We start from the raw sequence: 13,145 nt of genomic DNA, 5'->3' as shown, positions 1-13,145 counted from the left end.
AGGCCTATGTAATAACATGCACATGGGTACATTGATATACTTTCTCTTGTATGTGTCTGCGAGTCAAGTTGTGAGTTGGGATCAAGATTGGTTGGCATCTATAAGGGATGTTCTGTATGTATTCATTCATATTCATGAGTCAGTTATTCTGTAACTGTAACTTATGACCTATAGTGAGCATCAAGCCCTGTCATATACTCTTCAAATCCCAATGCAGGCAAACATGTGTGCTTTATATATGTGCTTCATGGGAGGACACAACTAAAAGAAAAACAACAATTTAATTGCTTATTATAGATACTAGGTACAACAAAGTAAAACATTTCAATTCATTCTTTGAAAGTATAAACAATGAATTCATAAAAAGTTAAAATGGCAGTATCTCTTCAGGTATAGGAAACACTAAAAACACATTATCTAACAAATCCAAATGAAGCATGAATAAATACAAAAGTTATATTCAAACACATCCAATGAAAAAGCAAGAATTCAGGACACACTGTACATTGATTCAAGTCTTTGATATTACTGTACATGAATTTGCAAGTTCATTGGGTGGGGTTACCATGCATTTGTCGCTGTTGGCTAAGGAGCCAAAATGCTCATCTATATCAACATGTCAATGCATCCCTGTGCTACAATGAACACACATGCTGTGCAGTAGCCAACTGTTAACTTCAACAACAACAAAAGAACCTAATTTGAACCCAAATGGTTTAATCTACAAGAGACAGTTCTTCAAAACATGCTGTCACTTCTGAAGATCTTTAGCTTGGTCATGAAGGTGAAGTAGATGAAAGTCAGGCACACCAGCAGGTTTTTAATTAGGTACAGCAGGGGCGTCACATAGCCGAAAACACAAATCAGAGCCATTCGTATAACGAGGAACGGGAGGTCCTGGCTGGCGAACCCACAGAAGGACAGCAGGGGGTTGTAGGGTGTGATGACCACCCTGAGAGTGGAGAAGTAAGCCAGGATGTAGATAGGGAACACCCAGCCAGAGTAGAACACCGCCGGGTCCCCCGCCACCCTCACCAGCTCCACCGTGTCCATCCAGAACAGGAAGCTGTCTACCAACATCTCCAACCTCACGTCCCGCGCCCACAGGAAGCGGAGGGGGCCAGAGTGGGAGTGAGAGGAGGAGGAGTAAAGGTAGCCCGTGCCGAGAGACCGTGAGGAGACTGCAGAGGGGCTGTACGCCTCCGGGTCCCTCCATCGCCCCACAGCTGACCCGTTGCTGCCCTCGGATTGGACGGCTGACCCGTTGTGGCCCCTGTCAGGGTCCAGCTGGCCCGATACTGTGGTCACGGGCTCCAGGTGGGTGAGGACGGGGCCCGGCATGCCAAGGTCCACCTCCAGACTCTCCACTGGCAAAGACAAGAGGGTATAACCACATAAGCATACATATCACAGGATTATAGAAATCGGCCATTTAATTTCCCAGAGTCAGTAGAATCCACGTTGAGAGGTGGTTTGAAGGGGGAGCTGATTCATTCTATTTGACCATTCTTGCACTAAATCAGCACAAACTCAACAATTCTTATCCTCACCCCTACAGCAGCTCACCCCTTACATTGGAGTCAGTTTAGCAATATTAGATATGCTTTGCGAAATATAGCCAAAAGTCTCAGCCAAACCTTCCTGTGGTAACTGCCAACTTCTTATAACGGTCTACAGTTTCTCATAGCAATTAAATTAGTCTTGTATTGATAATGTGCATTGGTATGGAGATAAGTTACAATCCAAATATGTTCCTAATGATCTTGTGGGAAACACAAAGAGCTAGAAATGGAAGCATTTCAGGCACTAGATCAATAATACCTTTCTGTATCATGAATGAGAATGTCAGGTTCATGGGAAAAATCCAGATAATATCAAACTAGTATCAGTGAAGCAATAGTTTTACTGTCCATCATATGCTTTAGTTTATTTGCACATAAATACATTCAAATACAATAAAAGGTGTAAGTGCAAGTGAGGTAGGCAGGTGAGGATATGGCAGCTGCTGTAGGGGTGAGGATATGGCAGGTGAGGATATGGCAGGTGAGGATATGGCAGCTGCTGTAGGGGTGAGGATATGGCAGATGAGGATATGGCAGGTGAGGATATGGCAGCTGCTGTAGGGGTGAGGATATGGCAGGTGAGGATATGGCAGGTGAGGATATGGCAGGTGAGGATATGTCAGCTGCTGTAGGGGTGAGGATATGGCAGGTGAGGATATGGCAGGTGAGGATATGGCAGCTGCTGTAGGGGTGAGGATATGGCAGGTGAGGATATGGCAGGTGAGGATATGGCAGCTGCTGTAGGGGTGAGGATATGGCAGGTGAGGATATGGCAGGTGAGGATATGGCAGGTGAGGATATGGCAGCTGCTGTAGGGGTGAGGATATGGCAGGTGAGGATATGGCAGGTGAGGATATGGCAGGTGAGGATATGGCAGCTGCTGTAGGGGTGAGGATATGGCAGGTGAGGATATGGCAGCTGCTGTAGGGGTGATTCTGACCTTGTCCGGTGAGTCGACACGGCCGAATCCTCTCTATGACATCCACACAGATGAGAGAGAGGAGCACCAGAGAGACAGGCAGCTCAGTGAAGTGGTCAAACCGGAGTCGTCTGTCAACCTGCACCTGTGACAGGTAACACCGGAGCCAGAGGAGACGGGGCAAAGGTTAGAATCCATCTCCGGCAAAACCACACAAAGGATTAGGAAATCAAACTCTTCCTTGAGGGTGTTTTTGGCCGGGGATAAGACACACGCACATGAATTCCATATTATATGGACCCATCGGATTTTCTGACCAAAAGCCATAAACCACATTAAGATGTCACTGAATGTCCTTAACGCCGTCTTAAAGAAGTATCCTACGCATTCATGTGTGATGCAAATGTTGTGGACTAAGTCTTTGGTGATCGGTCGCCGTTATTTACGTTACGCTTGCTTGTGTTAGAATGAAACACAATGTGGCGTGATGTAACCTTTGAGTTGTGTTTTAATTCCTTCCTCATTCCAGAGTGGATCACGTTAAGTTTCGGGTTAATGGCCAACCGGTTGTGTTTAGTGTTGAGTTACTGAGTACCCTCAGGCTCCTACTGTTAGGGTCCCGTGATAAAAGTTATTTACCATTGTGTCACCTGCTGTTCAGTGACTGTGCCCTCACATTTCTGACACGAGACGCTTGTTAAATAAGAGTATGTCACACATGACTGTCACTAACATGCTTCTTGAAGGACCCCATCGGGGGAGGCTGGTGGAGGTAGGAATCAGAGGACGGGCTCATTATAATGCGTGGAACGGAATGAGGAATTGTATCAAACACCATTCCTCATTCCATTCCGTGTATTACAATGAGCCCGTCCTCTGATTTCTACCTCCACTGGACACCATCCCCATATGACCTGACATGTAGCTCAGTCATAAAACAGAATGGTAAATCAGTATTTTTTCAGTAAAATAAAAATAAAATAAAATAAAGTGACTAAATGAGCTTACCTTAGAGCTGGCTATCAAGATAGAGAAGCATGGTAATGTACACAAAATCACATAGGCCAAAGTTGTGGGTCTCCTGAAAAACAAAACATCTTTTACACACATTTGAGTGTATCAGCCGATGCATATGATCCAACATCTCAAGAGAATGATTTCATCAATAACTGATGTTATTGATGTAAAAAATGTTCATCTTAACATTAAAACTGCCTAAACAATTGAGTCAGAAATGTTTTCGAAAATTAAATATTGTCACAATCCCAAATGTCCTACGGGAATCCAACCCCTGGTTGATACATCAACAATTAGGTGCAAAATCACATGAAAAAAGTTTCAAGCCTCCAACACAACAAGTTCTATCCAAACTCCTAGAAAAGCTACTTTACTCCAGCAATAAAGCCGTTTCCGCCATAGAAATGAATAGACACACTATGGTCACCACAGTCTCTTGATATTCCTTGTATGACCATCCTCATATGACGATTCACTCACCACTGTGTAATCTCCGTAATGAACCTCCGGGACTTCAAGATGAGGTACTTCAGAGGGACCCACACCAGCAGGGTCACAGAGGTCACGTAGGCAATGGAGGTCGCCACCACCAGCCAATAGGCTGTCAGATCCCCGTGTCTCACAGCACGCATGAGGGACCCAAACCTCTCCATGACCACGAAGACGGGCACGCAGAGAGCGGCGAACTCCAACACCTCATAGACGATGATCTTGACGGTCTTCCCCGAGGGCATGGTGGCGTCTGTCCCTGCGTGTCAGGGTCTGAATCCTCTTCCCCTCTGATCGCTGGTCCGAGCTCAGGGCCGAGACAGTGTCCGCTAGCATTTCCTCAAACCAGGAATCAGTGAACCATCAACCAACCGACCAACCCTTGCCTGGACTCTGCACGGCAACACTGCTTACACTGCACTGGGAATCGTATACTTTTATTGCTGAGGTAATGATGGTCGTCATGGTTGCTTTTTTATAGGGTCACAGAAAGAAGCACTCCCATCTTGTAAGCTCCAGGAGGGGGACTTTACTTAGCCTCGACCTGGTCTATTTAAACTGTCATTGGTGAAGTGTTACACTGTAAGGCATGAAAACTAACTTGGATGGCTTAGAATTAACCCACTATGTGACCAACTACTATGAGGAGGGAATTATCAATATTTTGGGGTATTATTGCAAAATGTCAACTAAGAAATCTATCTCCATCTAGTGGCAAAAACAAAAAGGTGAAAATGTAAAGTCATAACAATATGACCATATTTGTAAGTGCTACAGAATGAGGAAATCTTTTAACTATCCAAAATGATAAATAATAAATTAAATAATATAAAACTTAATCATGGCTACAAAGACAAATACTTATTATACAAATAATACAAATAACAAATTATTATAAATATATTATTCAGTAAAACAACACAATATTCTGTACATTTGGCCTAGTTTTATTGTGAATACCAATCAATAATTATGGTTAAAATAGTACATACAAACGGCAGGGTACATTTAACAGAACCTTTACAACAATGAGGTTTAAAACTTAAAGACAGGCAGCATCTCATTCCCATAAATTAAGATCCCATCAGGGCTGCAGAGAACACATTCCAGCTTGTGGTGCAAAAGGTGGCATTGTGACGAGTTACAACTGGCTCACGGTCCCAGGGTTCCCAGGTTCTATCCAGGAACCACCTCTGACCCCTCTAGTACCATCTAGACACACGTTTGATTCCATTCCTCATTCCGTTCGTTACAATGAGCCCGTCCTCCGATTGCAACCTCCACCAGCCTCCCCTGTTCTGCGTATATAGTACCTGTCAAATCCTCTGAGGTCTAAACAAGTGTCTAGGGCAAAGAGGCTAGGCGTTGCTTCTGGACAAGGCCCCAGTAGGCCTCTTGAAACCTGCTACATTGTACTGTGTTTGATCTAGTGAATATTTAGGCTAGTAATAGTAACACTGAGGTTAAGTGTGCAGCCAGGAGATCCAGCCAAGGCTCTGACAGCTTAACCTTAGGCCTGAAGGACAGGTCCTGGACCTGGGCAGGCATGCAGTCACTGAGCATGGATTAGATTTGACCCAAAACTCACATTTAGTTTAAAGGCAGAGGGGTAATAATACGGTATACAGAATGTTAGTGGGATAACTTCTCACACTCAGATCAATTGAAATTACAGAACTCTTAGGGAGTATATATACACACACACAAATGCCACTTCAATTATGTGCAAATATCTATCTGAGATCTTCTTCTTAACCACTTCATTAGAGTCATAAATATGCAAATAGCAATTAAGATTGATGCATTTGACTAAATGGGTTTGAGAGGACACAGTTGTAACGCATGGCTGCCGTCAATTCTTGCATGAACATTTGACCTCTGACCCTTCTCTACAGAACAACAAGCAGCTCCTGAACATCATGTATCAAATACACACACACACACACACACACACACAGAGAGAGAGAGAGAGAGAGAGAAGACTTCACACGAGCAATTTAAATATAATACAACTAAATCAGGCAGATTATTACATATTTCTCTTTTCCTCTCATTACATATTCCGTAATGTAACTGTGCATGTTAAAATAGCATAACAATAATCAAAATATAAATTAAAACGCACTACAAAAAAATAACATCGTATCAATATAACACTGAATAAAGAGATGTTTAAAGACCATCAGGAGAATCAGCCAGGCCACCCTATAGCCTGGACTACAGGCTGTGTTTCAATACTCACACCAGCATACCATTTAGAATACATGGCCGGTACATTGCATCATTCTATGTAGTATGTTAGTGTTGATATTGGAACATAACCACATGTTCATAAGTACAGACCAGGGGAGGCTGGAGGAGGTAGAAATCGGAGGACGGGCTCATTGTAATGCATGGAATGGAACAAGGAATTGTATCAAACACTATGATACCATCTCTCATTACATTACAACAAGCCCCCCTACAATTCCTCATTCCAATGAGCCCATCCTCCAATTTCCACCTCCAACAGCCTCCCCTGGTTACAGACACTGGAGGGCAGAATTTGATTTTGCGCATTTCTTTGTTTCAAAGTCAGGTTGAGCAGAACCCTGCACTCTCCCAGCCCTGTACTGACAAACACTACCCCCGTACGAACACCAAGGAGCCTCACGAGTACAGTACAGTACATACACTCACTGAACACTTTGTTAGGAACACCTGTACACCTTCTCACGGTGGAGGTGGTGTAATAGTGTGGGGAATGTTTTCTCGGCACACTTTGGGCCCGTTAATACCAATCCATCATCGCTTGAATGCCACAGCCTATTTGAGTATTGTTGCTGACCGTGTGCATCCCTTCACGGCCACGATTTACCCATCTTCTGATGGCTACTTCCCGCATGATAATGCGACCGTGTCGCAAAGCAAAAGTCGTCTCAAACCGGTTTCATGAACATGACAATGAGTTCAGTGTTCTTCGGCGGCCTTCCCAGTCACCGGATCTGAATCCAATAGAACACCTTTGGGATGTGGCAGAACGGGAGGACTCACAGCTTGAAAGTGCACCTGAAAAATCTCAACCAGAATCTCGAAAGGAATGTTTCCAACATCTTGTGGAATTAATGCCACGAATTATTGAGGCTGTTTTGAGAGCAAAAGGAGGCCCTTCCCAGTATTAGTATAGTGTTCCTAATAAAGTTCTCAGTGAGTGTATATAAACAATGTGTGCATGCTTCGGTTCTTCATTTATTTGAAAGTGACTTCAGTCTTTAGTACTTCTAAAATGATGCGACGATTACACAGAATGAAGTAGCCCGGGAAAAACAGTAGACTGTTTTTCCCAGCATCACTCAACAAGGTAGTGTCCTTTAAAAAAAAGGAAAGGTAAAAGAAGATGAGGCCCCCCCCCCTTTTCGTGACGTGGGGATAAATAGCACTCTGGTCAGACGGCATGCTGTGGCACACCACGGGATCTTCTTTTGTTTGTTCTAGTAGTGTGTGTGTGTGTGTGTGTGTGTGTGTGTGTGTGTGTGAGAAAGTGAGTGTATCATATTGCTGTGAACATGTGTGTGAGTTGGTGTGAATCAGAGTGTCTGTGCATGTGAGTGACTGTGTCTGTACATTAAGTGTAGTGTGTGTGACTCTGGAAGTATCTGTACTGTATGTACAGTGTGAGTGTATGTGCATATGTGTGTGTATGTGTGTGTGTGTGTGTGTGTGATCTCTGGGGGTCCTATAGCAGAGCCTTCTCTGGGTAGGGGACCTGCTGCTGCTGGGTGTCCTGGGGGTGTCCTGAGGGGGCTACGCTGCTGTAGGTTGGAGGCTGAGTCATGGGCTGAGCTGAGTTCTGGTAGGACTGGATGTCCGCGGGGGCCATGTGGCCTGGAGCTTGGCTGTAGACCGGGGGCTGGGCCATGTACATGTGGACGTCGCTGAAAACAGGAGGGAGAGACAACAATCACCACAAACACACGTACGTTGATCATTTAGATCGCCAGGACTAGCAGGTGTCGCGTGATAAAACCACAGGAGAATTGCGGCACAAAAGCTCACGTAATACATTGATGATCTAAGACGTTCTCGTTGGTCATCAACGTGAGGCTCAGGGTATCTGAGAACGTGAGATGTGGCTAGCCTCTCTTTCTCTCTCACCTGGGACCAGGCTGGCCTGGCATGGGGGTGCCCGCCTGGTGCTGCTCCATGGGCACCCCGTATCCCTGCACCCCTGTGCCGCCCATCGCGTACCCTGCAGGCTGGCCTGGGTAGACCTGTGGGTGCACACGCACAAACACACGCACGCACGCACGCAGTGCCCCCGCGTAAGTAATGGGACAGTGAAGCGCGTTTTAGTTCTTTTGGCTCTACACTCCATACGTTTGGTATTGCTCTTACTATCAAGGTCAAAGAAGAGATTCTCAAATTGTATTGGGACGGTATTTGTGGACATATTGGTTTCGCCAGGAAGAAACGACAACACTTTTTAGACATAGGTGTTTACTGTGTAGGTAAGATACGGCAGATTGGATTGGTAGAGCTAGAACGGGAAGTAAAAACAACTACTGATGATTTTAGAGGAGTCGAAAGGTACTGTACTTTCCCTTTGAAATGACAAGCATGTCTGAAGAGCAGCAGTGTGAAAGCTTTCAACGAGCAACCGGTGTGGATAATGCCCTACCTGTTGAGAGGTGCTGGCAGGCTGCTGCTGCTGCTGCTGCTGCTGCTGCTGCATGTAATACTGCTGACTCTGGAGTTTGGCGTACATGCCGTAGACCGGGTCCTCGTTCATCAGCTTGGCGTACAGAGACAGAGCCTCCATTAACTTGACGTTCAGCTCAGACAGCTCCGAGTGCTTCCTGGAAACCACAAGCAGTCCGGTAAGAGAGAGCGTGTTAAGTCCTGTTTACACAGAGCCGTTTCTTGTTACATTACCAGCGTTTTACAGTTACAGGTCTCTGTGTGAACGGAGCTTTACTGTCATCTTTAAAGTGTCATTGCCTCGGCGTTTGTATACGTGGGTTAGGGTTAGGGTTAGGATAGTGTATACGTGGTGTGATTGTTATGGTTTTGGGGGGGGGGGACGTTCGACCGCGGCTGTGTGTTCATACGGTACCTGTCAATGTCCTCAAGCTTCTGATCAATGAGCGGACACATCTGGTTGCATGCACCTGAACAAAAAGGACACACACAGCATGTATTCAATACAAAAGGTATTGTGACACCAAAGCTTTCCTTCAGCTTTCCCAGGGGTAAAGTATGATTGCTGAGCAACATGGTTGTGATCCCCTATGCCCTCTGCCTGAGGATTACCTTCCAGTTGGAGCAGCTCACAGGCGTCGGACTGGTTGTCTGTTGGATCCGCACTCTGGATCATCTGCAGCAGCTGGTCCATCTTCTCCTGAAGGACACACAGCGTGAACATGGGCTTTAGTGGGGCCCATAAGACTCTATTCAACTATTAACCATGACTTTATTACTACTACGAGACCACGTGCTCTGTGTTGAACAAGGCGACGATAGAACAGAAAGAGCTCAAGTACCTCATCTATGTAGGCTGGTTCAGGCTCGGGCTCGATGGTCTCCACCTGGATGTCCTCGCTGAACTGCACCGTCTTCTTCTCTGTCTTCACTGTGGATCAACAACGGAGGGTCAGTGAGACATTGGGGCACATATCAATATCAATAGGTTAAAGAATGTTAGTAACAGGAAAGCAGGGGGAACATGTACAGCAGCAGAGATGGAACGACATATCACAGGGAGGCGAGACCAGGTGACCAGAGAGATGAGGTGGGGTGTGTGTGTGTGTGTGTGTGTGTGTGTGTGTGTGTGTGTGTACTCACTCATCTCAGGCTCTGCAGTCAGGTCAGCAGTCACAAAGTTTGAGGGGAACAGCCCGACTCCCTGGTATGTTTCCCCCTTCCACCAGTTGGGGTCACTACAACCCAAAACAAACAAACAAACAAACAACAATGAAACCCTATTAGCTAGTCAATTGAAATCGTCCGATACATGAGCCCAGACTAAAAAGGTACGGGGTGTGGCTGGCTAGCTAGGGGTCAAAGTCTACCTGTCGTCAAGAATGGTGATGATCTCTCCGGACTTGAAGGTGAGCTCGTTGTCCTCAGCGGCCTCGAAGTCGTAGATGGCCCTGACCTTCCTTCCCTCGTTCTTGTGGGAGGCGAGCAAGCTGGAGGCGTTGGGGTAGAGGCCAGAGAGAGACGTCTGGGGCCTCTGCTCCTTCAGTGACAGCTCAATGGCTATGGAGAGATAGAGGGAAGAGGGGGAGGGAGGGAGGGCATGGTCAACGAGACGGAAGATAAACTCGAAGTGAAAGGTAACTGGAAGGTGACGACACAAAGGCTCTTTTACCTTTGGCTAAGTCTTCCTCCTCCTTCTTGTTTGTGGAGGTGGAAGGATCCTTGGCCACTAAAGCAGGGCTTGCTTTAGCTTGCTCTGCAGCCTAAAAAGAGCAACATTCAACAATGAATTCAACAAGGACCTACAGTACTCTGCACCAGTGTCATTGTGACAGTCCTCTTTCCTCACACCTTCAAGAAGCACCCAATAACCCAAGATAATCCAGCCAGCATCCAAGAGTGCCAGATTACCAGCACTGCTGACCCACCTGGGAGCCCACGGCGGGGAAGGTGACGCCCTGCTCCCTCAAGTTCTTGATCATGGCTGAGATGAGGCTTAGCTGGGGGTCGTTACGGAAGTCCTCGGCCCACTCCACCATCAGAGCCTTCAGCTTCTCACACACTTTAGGGTGACCCTGGGGACAACAGGTAAACAGCTCAAGACTCAAGAGTGCTATTTTAATTGAATCTCATCACTCAAGCGTTATATGACCAAAACAATCAAAGCAGACTTTTTGCACAAGACACCAAGGTGATAAGTGGAAAATACTAACCTTATTTAAGACATTGCTGACTTCACTTGCAAACTCTCTGGAGCACACTTCTAAATGGAATATTTTCCCGCAGTTTGATACACATGCGCCAAGCAGCTGTGTGGGATGAGGGAAAAACACTTGTGTCAACATGTGCCAAATATCAATAGCATCATTAGCAATAGAACTCACAGGAAATAATCAACTTATAAGAAATATGCTCATCATGTCAGAAAACAGGATGACTCCACAGAGCATCTGTGTAATACATACATATATAATATGGATTGCATTAACTCAGTCAATTTGTTTAAAGTACATTGCACTCTGTCTAATGGACAAATTGTCTAATGGACAAATGCACTCAGTGACGTTGTATTGTTATTACTCTGTTTTATTCCTATGCTAGTATTTTACTGCACTGTGGCATTTCATTGTATGTTTACAGCTGTATCCTGTGCATATGATCAATACACCTGATTTGACTTGATTTGATACAAGATTCTGTTTACTTACAGTCAGAGCCTGCATGGCCACGTGGGGATCTTTGTGGTTCACTCTCCTCATTATAGACCGAAGACATTCTTTTGGCCTTGAAACAGAATACAGAATAAGAAGTTAATGTACTCCTTAGATACATATTCAATGTCCTTGATGAAAACATAATAACTGTGAAAATAACAGGCCGATGTGGTCTATCTACATCAGTTTGTGTGTAGACAAGACACACGTATCATCAGTTGAACTGACCCGGTGCGTGACTGTCCTATCTTATCACAGATGTCCAGAATGAGGCCCCAGTCCTCAGCTGTGTTCAGCTCACTGGTTGCTTTCTCTGCAGGGAACAAACAACGTCAGTGCCATCATCATAATCAACAGTCACCTTACCAGCATCCTCTGTAAGAGATGTACCTGGGGCGTGGTGGTCTGTTGAGCATAACAATTGGAATTGTCAAGAATATGCGCGTGCACGCGCGCACACACACACACACACACACACACACACACACACACACACTGTTTTACAGAAGCATACTGTGATACTGTATGAAGTGGTGAACCACAACAAAACTGCATCTGCCTGTGGTTTCACACAAACCACATCCTCTTCCATTTCCAGCGTTGTGAAAGACATCAACCAATTTCAACATATCAGCAACACCACAAACTGCAGAAGAGATGTTTATCTTCCAGTACCTTAGCTAATACCGACTCCTGCAACAGTTTTCACTTCCCGTGTAAAACAAACATAGTTATCTATATTCTTTTGACAGATGCTAATGCTTATGATGCCATCATAACGCTGGTTACGAACTAACTAGCATATCAGTTGCGTGGTGTTTCACAAGAGTGAGGCACACATATGTGAAGGTAAAACAAACCTACTGGCAATGCCTGAGCAGAATGAATAGCCTACTGATAGTAGTAGTGGTAGCTAGCTGTGGGAGACGGTTGGTACTCGTATCAACATAGATTTCCATAGCAACAATCTGTGGGTTATGATTACACTGACGAGGGACCTGGCCAGTGATCAGACTCAGTAAGAATCTTGGGAAGGCTAACTCAGCTGGTTAGCTGGACTGTTAGCCAGCTACCCAAGTCTAACTAAACTGCACTGTCATCTTCAGCCTCATGACATGTCCTAATACGATAGCCATTATGAAGATTTGCTCCTGATTGTCGGCATAGTCGGATCAACGGTTCAACTTTGACCAACTCGCATCATCAACATCCCTGGCCTGGCCTGGGTTTAGCACAGGTGTCTGGCTAACAACACCCGTACATGCTAGCCAGATAATGCTAGGTAAACATTCCCATCTAGAGATGACATGGGACGGGAAGATACCGTTAAGGGCTGCAAACGCAGTTTGGGGGAAAGGGTAGCTTGCTATAAAAAATCAAATGTATTTTGAGAATTGATGTAGGAGGACAGCTAGCTACTGAATGAAACCTAACGGTAAGCCTCTAAAAACAGCCCAGGAAAACACAAACAAAGCCGGGGAATCAGCGTCATCATAGCTAGCTGGCTAGTTAACTAGCATCTCTCAACTTACCAGCATCTTGGTCAAAAGGATTAGTCGTGAAGAGAGGCATTGCCGAAACGATGACAACAACAGAGTCCGCCTGGTTCTTTTCTCTTCCTTATTTCTTTCCCTCAGCACTTCGTTATTAAATAAAAATGCATAGTATAAAAAGTCCGACCAAACGCTGTTTAGAATCTACACAGTCACTCCTTGGTCAGACGGCAACAAGCTAAGCATTCTGGGTAATTGTGGCAGACGCTCAGTC

The 13,145-nt window shown here is 45.3% G+C and overlaps 2 protein-coding genes across 2 annotated transcripts; both read right to left on the bottom strand.

Annotated features, from left to right (window-relative positions):
- Nucleotides 1-738: 738 nt before the first annotated feature.
- tmem236 (transmembrane protein 236) lies at nt 739-4,232 on the bottom strand (the record flags this gene model as incomplete). Its single annotated transcript, XM_083689689.1, has 4 exons — nt 739-1,367; nt 2,503-2,626; nt 3,490-3,562; nt 3,979-4,232. The coding sequence occupies 4 exons, from the start codon at nt 4,230-4,232 to the stop codon at nt 739-741; spliced, it is 1,080 nt and encodes a 359-aa protein (XP_083545815.1).
- Nucleotides 4,233-5,358: 1,126 nt separating this feature from the next.
- Nucleotides 5,359-13,143, bottom strand: stam (signal transducing adaptor molecule (SH3 domain and ITAM motif) 1). The gene is made up of 14 exons (XM_083690373.1): nt 12,911-13,143; nt 11,607-11,691; nt 11,373-11,448; nt 10,878-10,973; nt 10,593-10,739; nt 10,337-10,427; nt 10,035-10,224; nt 9,808-9,902; nt 9,507-9,595; nt 9,277-9,364; nt 9,080-9,134; nt 8,645-8,822; nt 8,122-8,237; nt 5,359-7,901 (listed from the first exon to the last, which is right to left on the bottom strand). Exons 1-14 carry the CDS (start codon nt 12,948-12,950, stop codon nt 7,703-7,705), a joined length of 1,545 nt encoding a protein of 514 aa, XP_083546499.1. The 5' UTR covers nt 12,951-13,143; the 3' UTR covers nt 5,359-7,702.
- Nucleotides 13,144-13,145: the final 2 nt, after the last annotated feature.

This window comes from Argentina silus, assembly GCF_951799395.1.
Source record: "Argentina silus genome assembly, chromosome: 18".
Lineage (NCBI taxonomy): Eukaryota > Metazoa > Chordata > Actinopteri > Argentiniformes > Argentinidae > Argentina > Argentina silus.
The sequence above is the reverse complement of the archived record's forward strand: the minus strand, read 5'-3'. Positions and strand labels throughout refer to the sequence as shown.